The sequence below is a fragment of the Oryzias melastigma genome, linkage group LG4 (genome assembly GCF_002922805.2).
Source record: "Oryzias melastigma strain HK-1 linkage group LG4, ASM292280v2, whole genome shotgun sequence".
Lineage (NCBI taxonomy): Eukaryota > Metazoa > Chordata > Actinopteri > Beloniformes > Adrianichthyidae > Oryzias > Oryzias melastigma.
In genome coordinates this window covers 12045352-12068911 of record NC_050515.1, presented here as the reverse complement: position 1 = coordinate 12068911, position 23560 = coordinate 12045352, and the positions used below count along the sequence as shown (strand labels likewise).

The window sequence follows — 23560 nt, the reverse complement described above, 5'->3', positions numbered from 1 at the left end:
TGACCCCTTGCACCGCCATGATGAGCGGCGTCCTCTTTTCCTCCTCTGTGTTGACCCAGTTCACCTCAGCTCCATGTGCCAGAGCTTCCGCCATGTCTCTGAGGTTGCGGGCGCAAGCAGCCCAGTAGAGCTGCAGACCCGGGCTGTACTCTTTGGGTTCATAGAAAACCATGTCCTTACAGGGCTTTTGAGGAGGAACCGCAGAAGGTACGGGAGGAGACTCGGCTGCTTCTGACGAAAGGGAAAAAGGATCAATTTGATTCGAGTAAACTTTTCCTTGAATACCATTTTGTTGATTCATTCTCATAACAAATTACACTCTAGTCTTAGTACTGTTGAGGATGTTTGCATGAGTTTTCAGCAAATTGAGAATCCAAAGTCTGGCCCATGAGCCAGACATTGTACATTGCTAATTTATTTCCTGTATTTTTTTAAAAAATTCCATTATTTTGTAAAGTAAAAACAATGGCTTTTCAATGGAAGATTAAATCGATTAGATAAAAATGCGGCAAATGAATCAATACTTAATCAAATCTGAATTAGGAAACAGAGCCAACTTGTGAGTTGAAATAGAATTGATTTGAATAAACAGAAGTCTAATCTTTATGCAAGTTGTGGGTCCAACACCAGACCAAATTTTAACGTATTCTAAGGTTGACTTGTATTTTTAACTTTTACAGTCTGGGTTTGTCCAACTGACTCTAGAAGCAGACGAGCTGTCTCACCTGCATCTGCCAGGCTGTTGTTGGAGGGCGTGTTGGCCAGCATCTCCTTGCTCCCATCAGCACTGTTCTGAATGCCACTGTCTGCACTCCTCACTGGAAAACAAACAGCAGACATCACAACATGCAAAACAGCATAAGGATGTGTGTCACTCAGGGAATCAAAATAAAAGGAACACTTCTGCTAGTTGTTCTGCAGGTCAACAGTCACCAATGCCTTCCTTTTGCATCTTTAAAGACCCACTCCGATAAATAATGGGGTTTTAAAATGTTCTTGTGGCATTTTTCTGATGAAGGATTGGTTATTAAGAAAATTAAGCTCCAACTTGCATTTCTGAGTATTTATTCTGACTGAGAAACAGATGAAAAAATGCTGTTGGAGAAAGCTTATTTGTGAGGTAGAAAATCCACTGAGTGGACCACAAGCTCTGAAATGGGGAGGGGAATGGGGGGTGGGATTGCTCCTTGCCAGCAGTCCCACCCACAATCCAGAGGGGAATTTCCAATGAACTACTGGTGCACTGCAGAAATTATGTCCTAAAAATGCCAATTTATTGTGAACGTTTTTAGAATATATCAAAAGATGATTGGAGTGGGTCTTTAACCCCTTTTTTGTATTTTCATATAACCTCTACATGTTTGATTTACTAGAACCAAAGGTGCTCCTAATATTTTTTCAACTTCAAAAGAATAATAAAAAAAGAGACCAGGATGAAAGATCCCCTCCAGTGTTAAGACTCAGGTCCTTAAGGTCTGAAGAATGATGACACATGAGTTCAAATACCAGACAGAGACCAAAACCACACGTGCCCTCCCCCAAAGAAACCCAGTACGTGACGGGCTCTGACCCCCCCGAACACTGAGCATGCTCTTTCAGACGCTCCGGATGGAGAAGCAACAGGAGAGTGGACAAAAGGGTTCAGTTTGCAGCTCCAAGATGTGAATGGAAATGAACGGGGGGGGACGGAAAGCAAGCCGACACTCAGCTCTTAGTACTTACTGCTTCTGAGTTTGGAGGAGGTGTCAAAGTAGGAGAAGAGCGAGTCAAGCTCGTCGGGACAGAAGAGAGAGTCGCGGCGGGCCTCCACGCCGCTGGCAGCAGCTACGCAGGGGGTGACGGGAGTTCGGAATTTGGAAAGCGGAGGAGGGGGGCAAAGCAAGTGGTGATGGGGACATTAAGGTTGGCATTATGAGCAGAAGTTAATTGTGGAGCACAAAACAGCCAGAGGAGGGAATGAAAAGAATGGAAAAAGGGGTTGAAAAAGCAGAAAAGGAGGAAGGCAAGGTGAAAGCACAGATAGATAGTGACTGGGCTACCACTGGCACAGACTACAGAAAGCACAGCGAAGCTGAGAGGGTCAGACATATGCTGTTCACAGAGAACATACAGTATGCCAGCGTGTATGGAACAAATCGATTTCTTTCCAGGACACTAACCTTCATTTGTAGGAATACTGACATTTCATTTCTTTGAGTTTCCTTTGATTTTGTAGTTGCCACATTTTTTTAATCTAAGTTTCACATGAGTAGACAGGAAAAAACATGATGTACATACCGGTCTGTCCAGAGACAGTGAGAGCAGGGCCGAGTTTTGGCGTGGGTGGGGGCGCTTTGGGTGGCAGATGCTCGGAGCTGCTGCTCAGCCTCTTCTCCTGTTTACTGAGAGAAACCACTTTGCTTCGAAGCTCCTCGTCTGACGGCCGGCGCACATACCGCCGATCCACATATTTGGCTTTGATATAAGCCTCCACCTCATGCCTGTTAAAAGATTAACAAAGGTAAGTTCTGGCAGTTTTTAGCTACTCAAGTTCAATAGTTTCATATGGGCGTTGATTTTTTTTGGTCTGTACCTGGGGTCACCTGGCTGTGGTTTTCGGGCTCCCAGCTCTTCACGACGAGCTTCATAAATCTGGTTGATTGCTTTGTTTCCCAATTCACACATCAACTATGAAATAGAAAACAAAATCACTGGAACTGCATGTTAGAAAACAAAAAGATGAAGTGACTGTTCAAACATGGACAGAACTTTGGTGTTTAATACTTTGAAGCCTAAACTTATTTCCAGCAATGAAAAATGAATGAATGAAGTCAGTTACCTTGAGCAGTTCTGGTTCCCATGAGTCCAAAGTCAAGGATCGAACTTTTGAGAAATGAACTCCCAGACTCCTGTTATTAAAATAGGTCAAAACAATCACAGAACAATAACATTAATAATTGCTTAAAAAATACACTTATGTTTAAAAATAAAATTATTACATGACTTAATAGTAATTTATGACAGAATAACATGACAGTGACTTTTATAGTATTTCTATAAAATAAAGAACCAAATACATCAAAGTTTAGTTTCTTCCTTTACTTCCATTAATACTGATTGAGTTCTTCAAAGCGGTGGTCTCCAACCACGGAAGGACTAATAAGTTATACCCGTTTTTTATGGAGGCCCATGAATCTTATATTTCAAAAATGAACCGGATTATCTCAGCTACACTTTTGATCCCTGGGGAACAGGACTGTTATCACTACTGGAGCTGCAGATCATGAAGTTGGACTTAAATGGTTGGGCCAATCACGAAATTCAAATGTAATACCTCGATTCAATCTGTAGGGGGCAGCACACTGACAATTTTTGACTATAATTTAAAGAATTAAACAAGTTTATTTTAATTCCTCAAAAAAAAAGTTGATTTAGGGTTTGGTTACCCTTTAAAGTCCTACTACAAATATATTTTTTTCTACTGTAAAATCGTTCCATTGGTCTTTTAATTATTATAATACATTTTTTTAGTGTTCAGTTTACCACGATTAGTTTAAATAGCTTCAGTCAGCTCCACTTTAGGATTTTTTTTATACAAACAAACACTTAAAAAGGTTGGAATAAAGCCAGCAATGATCCATTCTAAAACAAGGAATTTGTGGGAACTGACCTAGTTAATTTTATTATATTTATTTTTTTTAATTTTATAATTTTTTGGTGTGATGGGCAGGTTAAAGTTTGTAAGCTCACACAACAGTGAGTTTACATATCTTAAATCCCTGAGGACCAATACTCTGCGCTGTTCTTTCACACCAAAGTACTGATGGAGATTTGTTTTTATTTTTCACAGAACTTAAATAAACAAGGAGGATATTAATTTCTGGTTTTCACAGAAATAAAATGAACTCCACATGAACTGCAAAAAGTACTAAATTGTACTAAAGTACTATTTTAATTTAAGCTTTCATAAAAACAAAGTTTGAGGAAACCTACCTGTGAATACCAGAGCACTGTATACACAGAGTGATGCCCAGGTTGATACTGGCCCAACGGGGGTCGGGTTGGCCGCAGTCGCAGCAGCAGGAGTTTCCAGGGATGGCTAGAACTTTCTGCAGGGCGCTCTCACCCTTCAGTGACCTCTCCTTTGGCTCACCTCCAGAGTCCAAGCTTCCTGTCGATGTGGATGACTTCCTGTCGAGCTTCTGACACAAAGAGGAACGGCAGGAAAATGTTTTGTCTTAGATTTATTCGGTTATTTCAACTGAAGCTATGGTTTTAAAACAAGCTGCAACACAGACATACATTTGAGCAAGATTTTTATAAATGAAATACTGTTAATTGTTTTAGTAAATCAATTTATGACCTGCAAAGATGAATCGTCACCTTTTACATTACAAAACAAGAATGTATTCAGTGGTAGGGTGTTCTGATTTTACCTCGCCGTCATCTCCCTTGTCGCGGAACGCTGTGGCGATGCTGTTCTGGACGGCTTTGATCCAAGCCTGTCGCAGCTTTTCTGAGTCAGCCTGCATCATGCAGCTCCTGAGGAGCGAACACACACACCACACAGCTGCTGTCAGCTCCCATAGCGTCTGAGCTAATGGCAGAACTCCATCTTCCCATCCTCTTTCCAATTTTCTTTTTATGGTTACTGATGCAAATTCAAACTCACTTGGTGGGGGAAACTACTTCAAAACAGAAACGCCGCTCGATGTCTTCACAGTGCTTGACTGTACATAACCTCAGGTCTTCCACAACCACTGTTGGGTTGTCCTGAGAACACAAGGACAGAGCATAATTACAAAATAAATATATTTTAAAAAAGGCAAGCTCGTTAGCAATCAACTATTCCATTCACTCCATAAATGACTAAAAATTCCTAATCTAGATGTTGAAAAGTCATAATCAGGCACATGAGGACAATTTTGGTGACTAAATCATGGATGAGTGTATTTTAAAAGCCCCTTTTTGTTTTAATAGAAAATCAAAGAAGATAATGGCTCTGTTAAAATAGGGAAAGCTGTAGGAACCAGTTAACTTCACCAAGACAAATCAACAACCACAGACTAAAAATATTCCATTCTGCACTTTCATAAGTTGGTAATTCTCAATCAAAACCTTTGACCATCTGTTCTCTAAAAAAATGACACCAAAAATGGCTTAAAAACTACACAAACCAAACACTTGTGTACAATGCAAACTAAAAAGTAAAGTAAAAGAAAACATTGTGAGGTACTTTAGGGGGAAAAAAAACAATGAAGGTATTTTCCTAGAGAAAACCTCACACAAACACATTCTCATGCACAGCTTTGGTTTACAATTCTCTTAACCTTTAAGTACAGGCACAGCATCTAACTAAAAATACTCGGAGCTGGAAGTCAAACAGAAGCATTTTTCAGTGTGGTCAGCATGGAGGGAGTCACTTGACATACCTTAAATTTCTTCTGGTAAACTAGCTGATTGTTTTGGATGGAGAACCAACGTCTAAAAAAGATCACAAGTTTATTAGAAGACACAATCACATGTGTTGAATTATTTTAACAAAAAAATCAGTCTTGATGTCTTTCTGATGTGAAGACATGCCCATACTAAAACAAAATAAAGAGGAGCATAAGAATAAGAATGTCCATAGATAAAATAAGATGAGCTAACACAGCAAGTGAAACTTAAAGGAGTAAGTTCAATGCTTCTAGATTACGAAATGTGAAATCTAAATTTTTTTTATTCCTCTTTTGTGGTCATTTTCTTTGTAACTTGAGGGAGATTTCAGGTCAGCAGACAGACTTGGCTTTTTAGGGATTTTTTTATGTTATCACGTGTCTGCTGGTTACTTAATGAGCACTTAAACTAATATATGTGTCAAAATTGGCAGAATGAAATCAAATATTCTCAAGTGAGGCACCATACATTCACTCAAGTCATAAATTAAGACCAATGAAGAATATCTAATGGTATATTTAGGCCATCTCCAACCAAACGACTCAACCATTACTTTGATTGTCTCAGACTGTTTTATGTTTATTAATTTAGACTTGTTCAATTTTTAATGATGAACAAAAAAAAGTGTATTAAATTATTTATGTTTTTCAAATGTCAAACATATTTTAACAACTCTTCAAAGGTTTTACAAGCTACTATTATGAATTATGAGCCCTCGAGGTCCTTCAGCGCCAGCTGATAATCTTATCAGGTTATTTATTCTAAAAACAATTTTATTTTTTATTTATTTGTATAAATGTACATTTTCTTTTATATTTAAATACATTTTATGTATCTATTTTAACCTTCTTTTTATCATGATTTGGCTCCAGTGTTTCCTGCGGGGATCTTTTGTACCACGGGTTGCCGGTTTGGTCAGTGGTTGTTGCCATGGTGCTCGCCCTTGATGGGGCGGCTGGGGTCCAGCATTGCAGCCTCATGGCTGTGGAGTGGACCCTGTTGTTGTGTGGTGTGGGTAGACGCTGTGGTGATGTTTTGTGGCTAAGCTGGCTCCTGGTATAAGAGATTCTCGATATATCTTTACTTCACAGCAGAGTCACGCCTTACATCTCTTTTATACTTGTATATATTGGCCTGTGTGAACTGTGTGTGGGTTCATGGGATGTATGTGTGAATGGAGCGGAGGGATTTTTTCCTCTTTTTTTGTAATTTTGTTGTCTGTTTTAATTGTAAAGCATTTAAAACTGCAATACATGAAAACTGTTTTTTATAAATAAAGTTTGATTTGATAAATAAAACATCAAAATGTAAACATCACCTTTAGATTTTTACTTGTTTAAATTGCCTTTATGGTAAAGTACATTTTCAGTTTTCCTTATGGGCAGCACTATTACAGTTCAAATCTTTTAAAAGCAATTTTAAAACTAACATATTCAACAGCCATACCTGTTCCATGTCTTGAATGCATTACTGGCCCGCTTAAAGAGATAACCCTCCATGGCGATGCCATTCTCTGCATCCACATTGTACTCCAGCTTTGTGTCATCGTTTGAAAAGTCCTGAGAAACAAAGTGAAATGAAGAAAAAGGTCAAAAGTGGAAAGTAGACAGAAAAAGAAAAAAAAAAGTAAAAAAAAAAAAAAAATCTATTGTTGCAAAATATATTGACTTGATTGTCCAGATAAGGAAGATAACAGCACACTTCTTTCATCTCACTTTTACTGCATGTAATATGCTGCTACTTAAATTTAAGCTTCAATAATTTTTAAAACAAAACTTTCAACAAACTATTTTAGAGGAAAAAAAGCAAGATACAACAAAATACTTCTGTCGCAATAAAAAAAATGAGACTAAAAATCTTATAGTAAGCATTTGAGGGAAACATTTTTTGCTACAATAACTTTTTTGAGTTTTTGTAACTTTAGGAGTACAGCAGCAGTGTAAGTGGTCAGGTATCCTTTCAGTAAATGACAGTGCAGCTTTGCTCCAAACTCCAACATGCATTGTCTTGGGACCATCAGCTTTCTTAGCTTCAGGTGACATTATGCAACTCACACACAGTATGTGTGTCCTTGTGGTGTCCTGTTACACCAGGCGTCAGCTTCTCCACTTAAAGATCTGTTACATCAAGATTTGTTACTGTCAGACCCTGAATCATATTCCCTGCAGTCCTAGACACTTCTAGTATAGTTTGCTGGAAACTCACTTTGAAAATAAAGAGGCAGTTTAGATTTAAACAACAAAAATTAGATTTTCAAGAACTGTTATTGAAAGGTGATTTAACTCACTGAAATAAATGGTTGATCATTTGTTGTAAAATAAATAAGAAATTGCTTTTCTTGAAGTTTAGTATTAAATTATTCATAAAGAAAGATCAAACTTCAGAGGACTGTGTCACCAAAGCATGTGAGTACATTTTGGAAAAACAAAGAGCAGTTTTTTTTTCCTATTCTGCTTCTAAAAGCCAAAACAAAAGTTATCATTAATCTTTCCTAAAAGACCAAACTTTTGAGACAACCTAAATATCAACAGCACTAATATAAAACTAAGAGCTTCTTCATTCAGAGGAACTTCTGCAGATCAGAACACTTATCGTTCATCACCAGGATGGACAACTGGAATCAGATAAAAAAGCTAAACAACCTTTTCTTATGGGAGGAGGAAGGGTTGTGGTAAACTTCTACAGAAGTCTCAAAATAACATTCACTGGTAAGTTAAATTACTTGGCTGCACAGTAAGAAACAAATTTGCTTGAATCAAATTTATGAAAAAATTATAATAGAAACTGAATACTCAAAAGTAGTAGCATGCAATGTGAAAATTGGTGAAGGGAAGATGTCACACTAGAATGACAACTTTTTGCATGTGTGCATTTATTTATACAACCATGAAGAGAAAATATATTAACATAAAAGTACAAACCTGTTAGTTATATAAAAAAAATCTTTGAATTTTCCGTTATTCTTTTCAAAAAATGTTAGCGTGAGGTTAAATTAAAGATTTTAAATTTGATTCTTGCAGTTAGATAATAGAGATAGTTTGAAAATAGAGATATTAATCAGTCAATCTTCAGTGAAATACCTCATAATCAATTTATGAATCAGTTTCCCTTCAGAGAACGCTTTTGTATTCTTTTCGGACAAATTAAAAAAAAGTTGCAAGCAGTTTTAATGTACGAATATCTAGTTTCTACAAAAAAAGTTTTGTATGTAAATATGAATTTGATTCAGCATTTTAGCCATATTAGATATAAACCAATGAGCTAAAATGTAAGAAGAGCAAAATCATTTAAACATCAATCACACAGCAAGCTAACTGTCAACACCAACAACAATGCATTAAAACATTGCATGCTGAATCAGCACGTGTGCTGCCTTTTACAATGAAGAAACAGGCAAAGATGACTATTACTGGACAAACGTCTCACTGCAGTCGACAGGAAATGAAAGACTGAGGCATGAGAGGGGTTACAACACAGAGGTCAGATGGAAACTGATGCATTGACTACATACGGAGTTCGACCTCCAGGCACAAAAGATGCGGTAGTCTGGCAAAAAGTCATACTCTGTCACCTCCTAAAACATCACACACCAAGAGAACACAGAGAAGAGTGTCTGCATTTTTTCCACGCTGAAAACCTGTCCTGGATTTGTCGACATAAAGAAGTGAAAAGACCTAGAAAGCTGAAGAAAACCAAAGGATTCCTTCATGCTGTTATCGTAGTGATGGAAGTTAAAGGATATTCAGTCACACTGATGTACTCACCAGATACCAAACATAATGAAAGCGGCTGAATATCTTCATGGCTCACAGATTATTTGTGATCCAGCGTGTACTTCCAGTAAATGATTAGAGCCTTGCAGCCTTTCTGTGCATCATCCAAATGACTAAAGTCTCTCTGAGCAGCATGCCTCGCCTCTTCAGCAGACTCTAACCTGACTGACTGCCGATCACAACGCTCCTTACACATTCAGCTGTTCCTCCTCTGAGGACTTTAAGCAAAGGTCATCTGTATTTGTGTGTCTGCAAGAGAGGCTGTGAGATGCTGGTGTCACTGCAGGATTAGAATAATTTAGAGCGCTGTGCAGAGTGGCTTGCACATAAAACATTTATACAAACCACTTCAGCAGACATGCACTGAGCTTTTTTTCTCTTTAACTTGCTCAAACACGCTGAAAATCCATAGCATCTGACCATTTAAGCAGAAACTGAAATAGTTTCTGTTTCCTTCAGGGGACTAAACTTGTTCTCAGACAGAACTATAGATCTTTAAGAACAGGGGAATTTTTAAATCCTTAAATACTGTCATTTGTTTTGTTTTTTTAAAGCAACAGTAACTCAAGCAACTCTATGGCGCCACGATTTCTGCTGAATCAGAAGAATAACAGGAAGAGATACAGAATACTAAACACAACCTCAGAGCCCCATTAAACTTTAGATGATGCACAGTTTGAATGACGGAAGACAACAAACAAACAAACAACTGGAGTGGAAGAGCTACCTTTATAAAACGCAATACAGACAGGATTTCAGTGTAGCACCAACATTCTCAATCACATATAGGTGGGAAGAATCTAATTAACTTATCAAAAAATAATAAGAGAAACTCACAAAAAACAATTCAAATGCCTACATTATGTAAATAAATGGACAATTAAAAAATATAATTTCAAAAAGATAACATATATTAAACAAAACTTAAGAGAAAATTACTAAATTATGCTCCACTATCATGTATTTTGGTGATACATGTTCTGATGATGTAGACAAGAAAAGAACAATACAACTTATCAATTAACATTCAGAAGTCCATTTTTAAAAACTGTTAAGTCGGTTAAAATAAAAGAAGAGGCTTCAAACTAAATTAAATGTCCTTAAAGCTTAAATTATCAGTGTCAAACTACAAACAAATATACAATTTTAATACATTTATCATTCTGTTCCAGTAATAAAATCCTTTGCTTTAAAGTCAGTAGAACCAAGTAACATTTAAATGGATATTTTTCTGTGAAGAGCATCACCTAACAGCAATAACAAGCCATTTAAGCTCAGGAACTCTTAATATCTTTAATCAAGTAATGCTTTTATATTTGTCACACACACACACAAAAATCCAACAGCAGCATGATAATGTGATTATTTGCTATTTAAAGATTTCCCTTGCTCTATTATATAACAAAATTCGATTTGGGCAACAGTGCTGGAATTTGATTTTAGCCAATAGTGCAGCACATATCAAGTCATGCAGAAAACACACAAGAGTGACACTGAGGTAGAAATGAGAGAAAAAGAGCTTACCTGCAGAGCAGCCTGAGGGGAGCAGGAAAAGAGAAAAAGGGAACAGTAATGAGAAAGAAGAAAGGGTCAAAGAAAGGTGCCAGACAGAGCACATGAAAACAGCAAGCAGGTAAACTGAGGAAGGGTATGAAGGGAGTAGGTGTTCGAGGACAAGTGGAAGTAGACCCTTAAATCACAGAGAACAAAGGAGGAAAGGAAAAACACAGAACAGATCCAACATCAAATAAAATATAATTTGGAATTATAATTTACTTATATTCTGGTGTATTCTAAAGGAATAATCCCAGATTGAGAAATGAAAAGAATCCCATCGTGGAAAGGTTCTGGCAGATGTTGGTACTTATTGATGCTGTGTGATGTGCACTCTAAATTAAGAGCAAGCTAAAAATGAACAACCTCACATCCAGCTGCTCCTTAGCTCTGAAGGGTTTCTGATCTAAAATGAATTTTAATCAAATAAAAGAGACTCAAACTTGTGTGTGGAAATTTGTTTTGGGACAGCTTTTGGAAGACATAGCCTCACACTGAAACCAAACCTTGTTTATTTGGAAATGGGTTTGGCTCGGCGGTCAATAATGCACGAGCGTGTGGCTGAGATCATCCTCAGTGATCACCTTACACCTGAGGGTGGAGTTCTACCTCCGTTTACTCAAATGACAAATAAACAAATCAACCATTGTACATCACAGAACAGGACTCATTAAGAAAAAAAACCAAAAAAAACCACTTCATAAATTAATTTGTGTTCCGGATTACGATGAATTACATATTACTTTGACTCTTTTGGCATAAAGTTTTAAACAATCTGTTAACAACAGTCACTAATGCTGTCATCATACATAGCTAATGAGGAAATAAAAGGAATGAAGATTTTAACTAGAAATACACCATTACCTGCGATAATGCTAGTGTTGGGGTGGGATTGAATACATTTGCTTTTTCCCACTCCTTTTCAAGCAATAAATCAAACTCTGACTTTAGTTAATTATCACAAAAAAATGAATTCCCAAATGTGACATAAGTGTGTTTTATTTTTGTTTGTTTTCTATTTTCTAATCAATGCATTTCATTGTTTCTGTAATGAGTTTGAAATTATGTGGTTTTTTTCCCTGTATTTTTTCAATCTATGATTGAAATAAAACAATCACTCAATGAATGCTGTTAACTGAATGTGGCTGCTGAAGATGCTAGTGTTGTTAGCTGAAGCTTATAGGTGAAATGCCAAAGCCAGAACCTTGACAAAATATTAGGCAATAAAAAAAACTGAAAAAAATGTCTAAATTAGCCAAAACAGCTAGAATGATGTTAAAAAATATTAGCTAAACTCCAAATTAGCCCAAAAAACTGGAAAATTTGCTAATTTTGCCAAGATTTCAGCATCTTGCTAAAATAAACTCCAAATTACCCTAGAAAAATGGAAAAAATATGTAAATTAGCCAAACCCAGATAGGATGTTGCTAAAATAAAAGCTAAACTTAAAATTACCCTAAAAAAAGGTCGTTGGTGAAGATTTTTAAGCTTGAATGGTGTCTCTAGCTGAAAGTATGCAGCAGTTTACAAGTTTTAAAGTGTACAAAGTTTTTAAAGTATTTGAGCAATTTCTCATTCACTTTCTATGGGGCATATTTTGCTCAATATTTCCAAAACTATAAAGTTTATAAAAACCAATAGTACATACAGTAATGTCCTGAATGAGCAGAACTTTTTGATATCAAGATTACTGAAATCGTTGAAAGTGTGATTGAGTTTTTACGTGACGAAAAACGTACAGAAAGGAGCAGGAGAGTTTCATAGGGAAGCTAAATGCTTTAATTTTAAGATAAATCTGTCAAAAATAAAAAAGAGGTTTCTGCAAACAGGAGCTACCTGTTATAAAGTATTCATTCAGTCTAAAAGCACAGACAATGTACTTTTTTATTTCTAGATAGCTACTTAGAAATAAAGAATTGATGTTTTTGTATTCAAATTTGTTTCAAATGGGTTATTTTAGTTCTCATGTGTTTTTGTAATACATTATAAAGCTTGTTTGCATGTCTCACAGATGAGACACAGTGAGTTTTAAAGCACCTTTTGTTGAATCGTGGAGTGCTTCTGCTCCATATCCCTCTTCTCCTTGGCAGCATCAACCACCAGCTGGTCCAACTGCAAGGAACAGGAATGGTGAGTCAAGCTGATCGGACCAAATGTTTGTGAGCTTTTACACTCACATTAGAGACTCTGAGGCACAATGTGGACAAAAATATTACAAATAATCTCATAAAAACATGGAAAAACACAAAAAAAGTGAATGTGGGAGCAGTAATAAAAGTTTCATCAAAATGTCCCTTTTTATGATAAAGCTTGAAGTAAGTTCTGAACGTTTTAATGATGACCATAAAAAAATCTGAGTTCTGGCCCAACTGAGGCTGAGCGAACAGTCTCCTTGAAACAAAATGGGCCTCACTGCTGAGGCTTCTTCATGTGTGAAATTGGATGGGAGATGATTGATTTTCCTCATACCCACAAGTAACAACTCCATGTAGAGGGGGAGACAAAGGCTCTTTTGAGGAGAGAAGTAAACAACAACAACAACTACAAAAAAGCCTTTAATAAAGGACTGGATGCTGAAAACGAGCCAGTTTGCCTTGGAGCAGCTAAATTCCTTACTGGGTCTTTTGATAGCCTGTTGATGCAGGGTGACCTAGATCAGCAAGTCTCAGTCTTCTAAGTGAATTAACATCTGATTTGAACTATTTCATTACATGTGATGAGAACGTTCAAAATGTATTTAATAAGCTCCACAGCAAAGTAATGGAATTCCTGAAGTTAAAATAGTTGTGATAAGCATTCAAGGATTTCTTTTTGAAAATATAAAAAGAAAAAATCCACAAAACCACGAGTCCATCACATGCTCACATTCACTTAAATGTACAATTTTTAATCACCACAACCCAACATGGATCCTTTTAAACTGGGACAACATTCACTTTCACACAGATGAACCGACCAGTTCATAACACAAATTTTAAATTTATTTTTTTCTCAGGAAAGTTACTCTAAAACAAAGCACTGATAGAAAATGCAATATTCCCAACTAAATTGCTTAAAAAATTAAAGTAAAGCAGCTAGATGAAACATTTTTTAAGATGGTTTTAAATTGAAGCTTTTCCTGCTTTCCTTCAGAACCCACACATGCTCCTCTCTGACAAATTTAGAAGAAAATAATTGAGAGGCCCTTTGTTTTGTTTGGAACGGAAATGGGTGGATGAGAGTAAAGCAGGCTGATATCATCAGATGGGAAATGTTTTTCCCCTTCTCCTGCCAATATCTTGTTCAATGTAATCCGAAATGTAATTTGCTTTTGATTTTTTTTATATATTTTTGACACAGCTTACATTTAATGAGCATCCCATCCCGCTCTCTGGGCAGTTCCCTGATAATATCTGCATAAATATTGCTGACTTGTTTTGTTCTGCATATTTTACCACAAGGAAGTGATTTTATTCTGTGAAATAAAGCTTACTTACTCAAATGTTTGTCAATTATAGGCAAAAAATCTATTTAAGTTCATTTTTGACAATCATCTATGTAGACTAACAGCAGAAGTCATCAAGAAAATGCAGAACATCTCTCTGAATAAAAGGTATTCACAAATATTGCATGGATGAAGCTATAAGGATGTGTTGCAGATCTAAATTAAACTAGATTTTTTTAGTAGAATTTAAAGTTTTAGTACAATAAAAAGGGCAAAAATCCCCTCAACCTTTGATCGCACTTACATACTGTAATCTTCTTAACAGATATTGAACTATTGTTTACATATTAGCCAAGAAATTCAATATCATCAGAGAGAACAGCTTTAAAAAGTGTTAGAGTTTCTCCTTACTAATCGTCTTAAGTGTCTCAAAGTGACCATTTTCTTTTGGAGTAAAGAAAACACTTTTTATGGTACAAACCTCAGGGATCAAACAAAAATAAAAACAAAGCATTCCACAAGTTTGTGACTGACAACCCCAAATCAATTTCTTATATTGCTCACAGGCATCAAGTTATATATTACCAGACCTGTTGACAGCTCCTCCACACCTCCCTGCACAGCCTTTCCACCTTCTTCAGCTTCATGATGGAGACAGGAACGGATATAAAGCACAATCCTCTTGCTGCTGTTTCCCACTGCTCAGCCTCTGATCTTCCCTTTTCGCTTTAGCTCTGCTCCAAATTCAGCGTGACAGGTTTCTAATCCACAGCAGTTACACTCCTCTTGTTCTTCTGCTTGAATCGGACCCTCTTTCTCCTTTCTCCTTCCCTCTTCAGGGTTTAGGTTTGGAAAATGTCCTTTTAGAATTTCTCACTTTTTTATCATAACATCTTCTTGTGCTTCCAGACTTCTGAATCTCACAGCCTCGGGCTTACATTCCATGCTTTTCAATTCGGTCTCATTGGATTTTTGCTCAAAGGAGATCGCTGTCTGCCTTTATAACTTTGAAGAAGCAGCTTTTTCCCCGTCTTCTCGCTTTTCTCTGCTAAGAAACTCTTCAATTTGGTGAAGGACTTTGGTCCAATAAAGACGATGGCTCCCTCAGCTTTTCCATCTGGCTTTTGGCAACCAAAATAAAAAAGATAACTTTTCCTGGATCATCCATTCCTTAAAAAAAATCCACTTTTCTTGCATCAGCAATAAAAACAAATTCCACACTTGAAATAGGTCTATTCCACTTCTTCAGCTTAGAACCGTTTCCTTTTCTCAAGTTCGATCACCTTCATGTTTCTCTGCGGTGTTCGCTCAGCTGACAGTTAAACCTTGTGAGTTTGCCTGTGGGAAAACCCTTTTTGCAGACCTTTCAAACGGCTTTCTTCCTCATTCTTGCAACAAGCAGCTCCGCTGTGATAATCATCTGTGAGCTATGCTGCTGTGCCTCATAGGGAAGGCTGTGTTTATTGGAGAAGAGACACAAACACACAGCTCTGCTGATACTCTGGCTGACACACTCAAGATGAGAAGGATGAAGCAATATAAGCTAAAAGTAGAGTCTTGGATTTATTTAAAGTAAAACCACAAAGAGTTGAATAATCAACAGTACTTTGTTTTAAGGATTATACAATCAGAAAAAAGATTATAAGTTAGACAAAAACTATTTTGAAAAGTCTCAGACAGTCCATCACCATTTTATACCACAAACAGTTAAAGACTCTAATAACATAATTGTTTAATTAAAGTTCTATTAGTTGTCACACATCTAGGTGTGTGAAATTTGTTTTACGCATTTGGCCCATCCCTTGGGAGAGAGGTGAGGTTAAACCGCCCCCCAATTCAACCCTTTATGCTGAGTGTCAAACAGGAAGCCCTTGGGTCCCATTTTTTTATTATTTGATATGACTCCAGCTGGATTTGAACTCACAACTTCTCAATCCAAGGGTGGACACTCCACCACAAGGTCACTGAGCTGGTCGCTTCAAAGTAATTAACTTTATAACTAAACACAACAACTGGCAAATAAAAACTACCATAGAAAGGTGCTGAAGCACGCCACATCACTCAATACAAAGCTAACAGAAAATATGTTCTGAAAATGTGTTTGTAATTTATTCCACGTTTAGTCCATGAATGCAGCACATCAGGTAACCTAGCAACACTTTCCCAGAATCCAGTGCAGTTTTTACCTGTTTTAACAAATGCTGGTATTAGCTCGGCAAAACCCCCAACTATGTAGACATGAACCAACACGAATGCTAAATGAATATTAATTTATCAAAAGTATCTTAGTTGCATTGTCTGTAAACATATTTATCTGTTGAGACTTTAAATTAATAATGTTTTAGTTAAAAGACTAAAAAATGTGAATGTAATGAGTCTACTTTGATCTTAAGTCTTTTAAATCACTCCTCCTCTTTGCAATCATGAGGTATTTCTTTCTCAGCATGAAATCTTTCATCAAATGACATCCAGATAACACTCAAGGGGCTGCATCGTTTTGCAATTTTGCCATTACCTGCATCTCTCACTTTGAGCCTCTGACACTTTTCTCCACAAAAAACAACAAAGCAAAAAGATTTTTTAATGCAGCTTTTACCTTGTTTTATAAACCACTGAGAAAATTTGGCAAAGCAAAATTATACGGTTTAAAAATTGTCCCAATTTAAATTGATCAAATAAATAATCAAATTTTGCGAAGATGAATGTCAGAAATAGAAATTACATTTTGTGGGGAAATAATTCAGTTCATAAATGCTGTACCTGTCCTCCCAGCTGTTTCATAAGAGGCTGCAGTTCACTGAAGAGGTCGTAGCCTTGATGGAAGAAGGTCAGGTGGGCATACATGAAGGACAGCATCTTCAAGGATGAGCAGAAGAAAAAATTAAAATGCTGCGAAAGGTAAACTTATGATGTATCATTGATTAAAAATAAAATTAATTTACTGATTTCAGGATTTCTGATCTTCTCTTGGACTGCAGAACATTAATCTGGAAAAAACAGAACATAAATAAGTGGAAGAAGGAATAAACATGCTACAAAAAAATAAAACACCAAAATGATTAGTTCAGACATTAAAATGAGGAGAAAACATTAGCCTGCCATTAGAGAGAAATGGCATTTAAAATTTTAAACAATTAGTGCCAAGTCTACAGTTAAAGTAAACTTTAATTTGCAAAAATAAGGAACTGCATTTCAAGAACACCAGGGGGAGCTCAAAGTTTTAGACTTAAACCACCTCCACCATTTATTTAAAAAACATCTTATGCACTCAAGCCTGTCCAGTCACATTATTTACTGCTTCACCCACTATGAGAAAAACATTATTTTGGGTGAAAGTTACAGCATATGAATACACACGTGATTTTTATTATGGAGGCTGTAACTCGCCAGCTCCATCTGGCCAACCTATAACTGGCCTAGTAACAGCAAAGACTGGGTGTGGTGATGCATTTAGCAACAAGGAAGCATGGCAGAGAGTTATCTGATGCTTATGAAATGACCTGAAGCCAAAGGTTTGGTTGTGGTCACCAAACTTTACTACATCAGAGAGCAAAAGTTAAAATCCTTTTTGTGGCCGGCAATAATTTCATGGCTGAAAGCTGTGAGGCAGCTGTAACAGCACTTGAATTTATTCAGAGGTGGTAACTCCTATCATGAAAGGGAAGTTTTTTTTTTCTTTTGACATTTTTCCACTAAACCACAATAGTTGATGTACTGCAACTTTTGCAAGCTCTCTTCTTCTCTTTAATTATAGGCATTTAGTCGTTTTGACTGGAGCTGGACCCAAAATAATGTCAATTTAGTTAGTACAATGCAATGAAAACAGCCACAAGGAAAAGTTACAAGCAATTAGTTGGTGACTGGTTGTAAAGTTGTGGTAATTCTGCCTAACACGTTTGTTTTTTCTTTACTAAATATACAGTTAAAGTCAAACAAGTTTCACAGATGTTATAGTTTTATAACTTGAAGGAAAATGTTGGTGATTGACAACAGATTTATAACAGGTCATAAATAAAAATACTTCTCCTGGAAGTTTTGCAGACTAAAACTTACTGGCATGTCTGGTAAAATTCACCACAGTTTCTGCTTTTTTATTTTTTACATTGCTCCAGTTTTAGGAAACGGTTTCCATGTTAAAGGTTTTGTTGGTCGGCTGCTTTTACTATCTGGGATATTTCACATTAAATACAATGACACCATGTTGGTTTTTGTTACGTCAAATGTGTTTATGCTAAAAATAAATGGTAAATAGAACTTTTAGATTTTTTTATTTAATGTTGTTACTCCTAAATTGATTTTAAAAAGAATGTTAACTTTTTGACCCTGGTTAACAAATTCTTCTCTATACTTTGATAAATGTATTTTGACACAACAAGAGCAAAGTGTAATAATTAAAAAAAATCCTCCTGCAGTTCAGAAAAAGCTCCAAACCTAAACAATAAAAATGATCCTAAATGTTTTTCTGGTTGAAGTTTTCTGCAACCTTTTAAGTGCTGCCTGAGCACACTACATGTAAAACTTTAAAGGGGGTGAGTTTATATTTGTATAATTCAAACCAAAACCTAATTGAAAGAGTGTTTCAGCTAAAGCAGAATGTTACACTGGTGTTAAAAGGTGCTTTTGGGTTTCCTGTCACCGCCTGATCACGGGGTGAATTGTATCAACACGGTTTAACTGCCGGTTCCTTTACAGGGCTTCCAATAAAAGGGCTAACAGCTGTTCTATCACAAATCAGCAAGTATTCAAGAGAGCTGGCATGGTTCAGCAGATGTCTAAGCCCAGCTGATGATTTCTATGACACGAGCGCCTTTCATTACATGGGATGACGCCACAAAACATGAAGAATAAATAAATAAAATGAAGGCACAGAAAGAAAGTCATTTCTTAGAGGCATAAAAAAATTCTAAAGCTTTTGAATGTAATTGCAAACACTTAAAATGCGTAATAAACCATATTTTTAGTTAAAGTGAATCAACACAAATATAAGCACTGTATTTTTTTCATTCTATAAGTTGTTTTGGAGTATAAGTCACAGCTGCCAAATATTGCACAAAAAAGAAGATAAAAAAATTATATATAAAGTCGTACTTTTGGGAGAGAAGTGTAACGCTCTATGTAGCGATCAGGCTAAAACATTAGCTCCTCCCACACGGCTAACACATTTCGCAGCGAGTTTGCAGTGTGGCGGGCTACACTAATTTGTCACGCAAATCACTTCGCTGTAAACGCAGCATAGCCCGGGCTGACAACTTGTTGTCCCACACTAGTCTAAGGACATAAATAATAAAAATAAAAGACCTTTTTACTATTGTCTTGATGCAAATAGAAAAATGTTATAAAGTTCAGGAGACTAAAAATGTGCTAAAATTAGTAATTGTTTCCATTGAGTTTGCAGAAATGATGAAAACTGCAAACACGCAAGCCAATACAAATAGAAGTTCTTCTTTTAATATTCATAAGAATAGATGCTAAAAATATTTGCACACCGAGAATAAACAGGACAAAAGAGCATGACTTTATTTCTTTTATACATTAAGTGCTTAGGCCGCCAATTATGATAACTGATATAAAAGCCCCTCTAGAGCCCTTTGATATATGTAAATGTGCCATCAAATATGTTTTAATAATATAAAACTGTTTTTTGGTCTGTTTTGAAATGTGCTTTTTATTTTTGCTCCACTTAAGACTTAAAAGGTACAACTATTACGTTTTTTCCACCTAGTCAATTTTAATGTAAAGTAAGTATGTAGTAAATAGGAGAACATAAGACGTTATAAAAGCAAATGCATCTTTGCTGTATCAGGAATTCTAATGTGATGCTGTGCATTTACTTCCACTTCAATGTTGCATGTGAGAGTCTTCTCTGCATGTCAGCAAATGTTAGTTTCCTTTTTTCCGAAAGAAGTGGATGTGTCTCATGATGCTGTCATGCACCTCCGCCCAGATTAAGCAAAAGCCTGTGGTACCTGTAACACATAGTCGAGGACGATGTGTCGGAAGCACTTGCGCGTGGCAGTGAGGATGTTGGTGGCCTCCTCCACTTCATGCTGCTTATTGCGAGGAGCTTGGGCATTTTTGATTAGGGCCGTCTCCTTTTCCTCACTCACTTTATCAAACTGTTTTTTGGCCTCTTTGAACTTTCTCAGGTCACTGCGAAGAAGAAAAGGAAAAAGTTAAACTATCAATATCAGATATGAGGAAACTGAATGTAGTTTGAAACAAAAAAAAGGAAAGATTGTCAATTCTATCTATGCAAAATATTAAAAAAAAAATGTATTTTTCCAATTTGGGAAAGCTTAAAGCAACTGATGGAATTCTGCTGTCTGCAGCATAGTCTTCTAACCACAAGCAAAGAGCTCTGACTTCCCATTTCTGGGGTACAGCGAGGGCAGCATGATTTGAAGCTGAAGTTGTGGTAGAGACCAAGCATGACTTCTGTGAGAAAGCTGAATAATTCTTCACTGAGCAGACAGTCTTACTGTCATGCAAATATGCCGGCTGACTGTTCGGACAGCTTTGTTTCTGAGTAAACACAAGGACCAGGCAGTAAAACAAAGATATTTTTCAGTGTGAGGTAGACACCAACTATATCAAGACAAATGAGTGTTTTTATGCCCCGTTTTCTATTAAATTACTGTAGTTAATTATAAAAATGTTAAATTATCATTTTTTTATTTGATTAAACACTTTCAAGAATACAAAGCTACCGAAGCTCACATTCATTTTAAATGGAGCAAGTATAGCAACCACATTTATGGATATTTTTTTCCTACATTATATGGAAAACAAATGTCAACGCTGAATTGTTCTAAAACAATGCAAATACTGACTACATTTTAAAGGCTGAAATGAGCAACTTTTAACATATTTCTTTTTTATTTTTATTTTACTTTAAGTAAGCCATTAATGACGCAAAGTTATCTTCAAAATAAAGCACCAAAGCAGGAATAAGGCCAGATTAAAAATACACAATGCTAACTCCAATTTGATTTGACAGTACTGGAAATTCCTTTGACAGTTTTCATGTTGTTAAATCGTCTTGATGGTGAGACAAATCAAGGTGACTACAAAGCAACAGACATGTTGGAAAGGCCTATGGCTTTCTTGTAATAGCCTCTTGTGATGATAATAAAAATAATATCCATAATTAGGCAGATAATGACAATAAAGTCTAATAATGAATAGCATGCGCAACAATTTACCATATAAACAATTGCATCTTCTAAGCTAAGAATAACAGGCAATACGTCTATATTTCAATAAAAATGTCTCCAAGCCTCGACTATGATGTGGGCATACAGTTTCAGAATAGAACTGAATCTTTGTAGATCACAATTAACTTTACCAGTTTTAATAAACAACTTCATACTCACTCTTTGACAAATGTTTGCAGCTGGGTTTTTATGGATCTCTGGGCCTGATCAAACAGTATCTGGAAGAAAAAGAGTTTGACTTTGTTCAAACTAGATAGAAAATTCCGGCCTAAACAGGAAAACGCAGCCTGAAAAGCAGGAAAAAGCTGATAAATACATTCCTTTTTCCCGGCCACTTCAGCATTTCTATCTAAAGACGCTTTGTTAACAACAGCGTGTGCAATTAAGCTGTTAAATTTACACAAACAAGCTGACTTAGTAAACTCCCCTCATAAAGGCATAAACACAAGACGTGGTGTGCCGTTTTCTGCTTTTGACTCATGCCCTCATTAACCTACATTTCCTTAAAAGTAAGCTTTCACCAAAACACAACCCGTTTTTTTTTTGTTTTTTTTTTTAAACAAGGACTTTCAATTGATCTTTTGGTCTAAGAAAAGACAACATGAGCTGTGTGGCAGGGAAAAACCAATGTGCATCAGAAGATCGCTGAATGGCAAAAAGCTATCAGACAGTCAGCTGATGTGGTCAGAGTCTCCTGCGATGAGTAAGAGTCGCAGGCCTGAACTGTGGCTCCTGGAGACTTTCTGGTGGATGAGACTGGAAGGTTAAGAGGAGGACGTGGTGAGGAAAGACTAAGTCACTAAGTCACTGTGGTCTTCATCCCACATTTCTTTTATTTTGGCAGAAGACGTGAAAAACATGTTTTTTTCTTTTTTATTTAGGAAGTCATTTGCCACAGAAATAGTTTTCTAAAATGTTCTAAAAAGCACATTTGAATGGAAATATTTGAAAAACAATAATCATGCTACAATTTAAAGTGATCAGTAGTTTTGTGAAGTATTTATTTTTTACACTTTTTTAAAAAGTAAAAAACAAATTCCTGAAAAAATGTAATTGGATTTAGTGACAGGTTATCATGCAAAAGGCCAATATAGCAGCATGCTATCAGCAAACTTTTCAATATTATAAAATGTTTAAAAACATTTAATAAATCAAAAAGGTTTTATTTTTATTTTTTGTCATGCATGAACTTAGCAAAATTGGTTTTGCAAATATTAGTTTGCAAAACCAACTTTGCAAGGGTTGTGCATGACATGGACGTTTCTTTGCGCCTTTTTGGTCATGAAATTAAAATATTGTAATAAAAAAAAACCAGTAAGACCTTTTTTTATTGTAAACATGCATTATTTAACCCAACAGAAGTCCAGATAACCTGGGTAATCAGAGCACCCCTTAATGAATTAATTCTAACCATTTTTCATAGAATTGGTACCTAATTACATTTATATTTCTTTAAATAATCACCATTTATTTTTGTCAGGTGAAGTATTGATACTTTTTAATTTTGTGTTTTAATTTTTGGCCATTTTTTCATTATCTAAAAAAGTCATAGACAAATTCTCATCAGTTAAGACATGTTCATTTTTTAAATGCCTACCTGCCTTTCAATCACAATCCTCTAATGTTTAGTTTTGTATATTTTGTTCTTTAATTTACTTTTAAAAATAAATTGGCAGATGTTTTACAATAAATCAAACTGCTTGAAAGATATTTATAATAACAACAGGCAGTCTGGTAAAATCTGGCTGAAATTCTGTCTTAAATCTAGAATAAATAAATATAAAATAACAGCTTTTATTTGCTTAATTTGGACTTTTTGTTTTAAAGACAAGGCAAACTAAAAAAAGCTTTTTTTAAATTTGGGTTTACATCTAAATCGTAATGCTAAACAGATAACTTCATCTTCTTTTATAAATGAAATTCAAACTTTTTTTGTTTGTTTCAGTCTGCCATATTAATTATTGTAACATAGAAAGATAGTGAATATAACAAAGATTCTTTAGACATACATATATAAAATAAATTCCAAAAGTATGCACAGCAGGACAGAGGAATTTGGAAAGTTAAAAAAAGGTGGATATTGTTATTTATCTGGAAAAAATTCCAGCAGCCATTGTCCCCCGAATAAGCAAGATTTTAGGAATATTTAGACTTTTTCATACTGATTCAGCTTTCCA

The 23560-nt window shown here is 35.9% G+C and overlaps 1 protein-coding gene across 7 annotated transcripts in view; it reads right to left on the bottom strand.

Moving 5' to 3' along the window:
* LOC112150227 (arf-GAP with coiled-coil, ANK repeat and PH domain-containing protein 2) overlaps nucleotides 1-23560 on the bottom strand; it is a 46259-nt gene that overhangs the window by 5608 nt on the left and 17091 nt on the right. The window contains exons 5-22 of one of the 7 annotated variants that reach the window (XM_024278319.2): nucleotides 21543-21601; nucleotides 20136-20319; nucleotides 17112-17156; nucleotides 16930-17025; nucleotides 12783-12857; nucleotides 10716-10727; nucleotides 8930-8992; nucleotides 6865-6977; nucleotides 5412-5463; nucleotides 4652-4752; nucleotides 4416-4521; nucleotides 3973-4181; nucleotides 2819-2888; nucleotides 2573-2667; nucleotides 2278-2480; nucleotides 1723-1824; nucleotides 726-818; nucleotides 5-228 (exon numbers count right to left, since the gene is read on the bottom strand). In XM_024278319.2, coding sequence (XP_024134087.1) covers nucleotides 5-228; nucleotides 726-818; nucleotides 1723-1824; nucleotides 2278-2480; nucleotides 2573-2667; nucleotides 2819-2888; nucleotides 3973-4181; nucleotides 4416-4521; nucleotides 4652-4752; nucleotides 5412-5463; nucleotides 6865-6977; nucleotides 8930-8992; nucleotides 10716-10727; nucleotides 12783-12857; nucleotides 16930-17025; nucleotides 17112-17156; nucleotides 20136-20319; nucleotides 21543-21601 — 1902 coding nt within the window. Of the gene's footprint in view, nucleotides 1-4; nucleotides 232-725; nucleotides 819-1722; nucleotides 1825-2277; nucleotides 2481-2572; nucleotides 2668-2818; nucleotides 2889-3972; nucleotides 4182-4415; nucleotides 4522-4651; nucleotides 4753-5411; nucleotides 5464-6864; nucleotides 6978-8929; nucleotides 8993-10715; nucleotides 10728-12782; nucleotides 12858-16929; nucleotides 17026-17111; nucleotides 17157-20135; nucleotides 20320-21542; nucleotides 21602-23560 lie in introns of all 7 variants that reach the window. The other 6 variants (XM_024278320.2, XM_024278318.2, XM_024278323.2 and 3 more) reach the window with 6 other exon arrangements.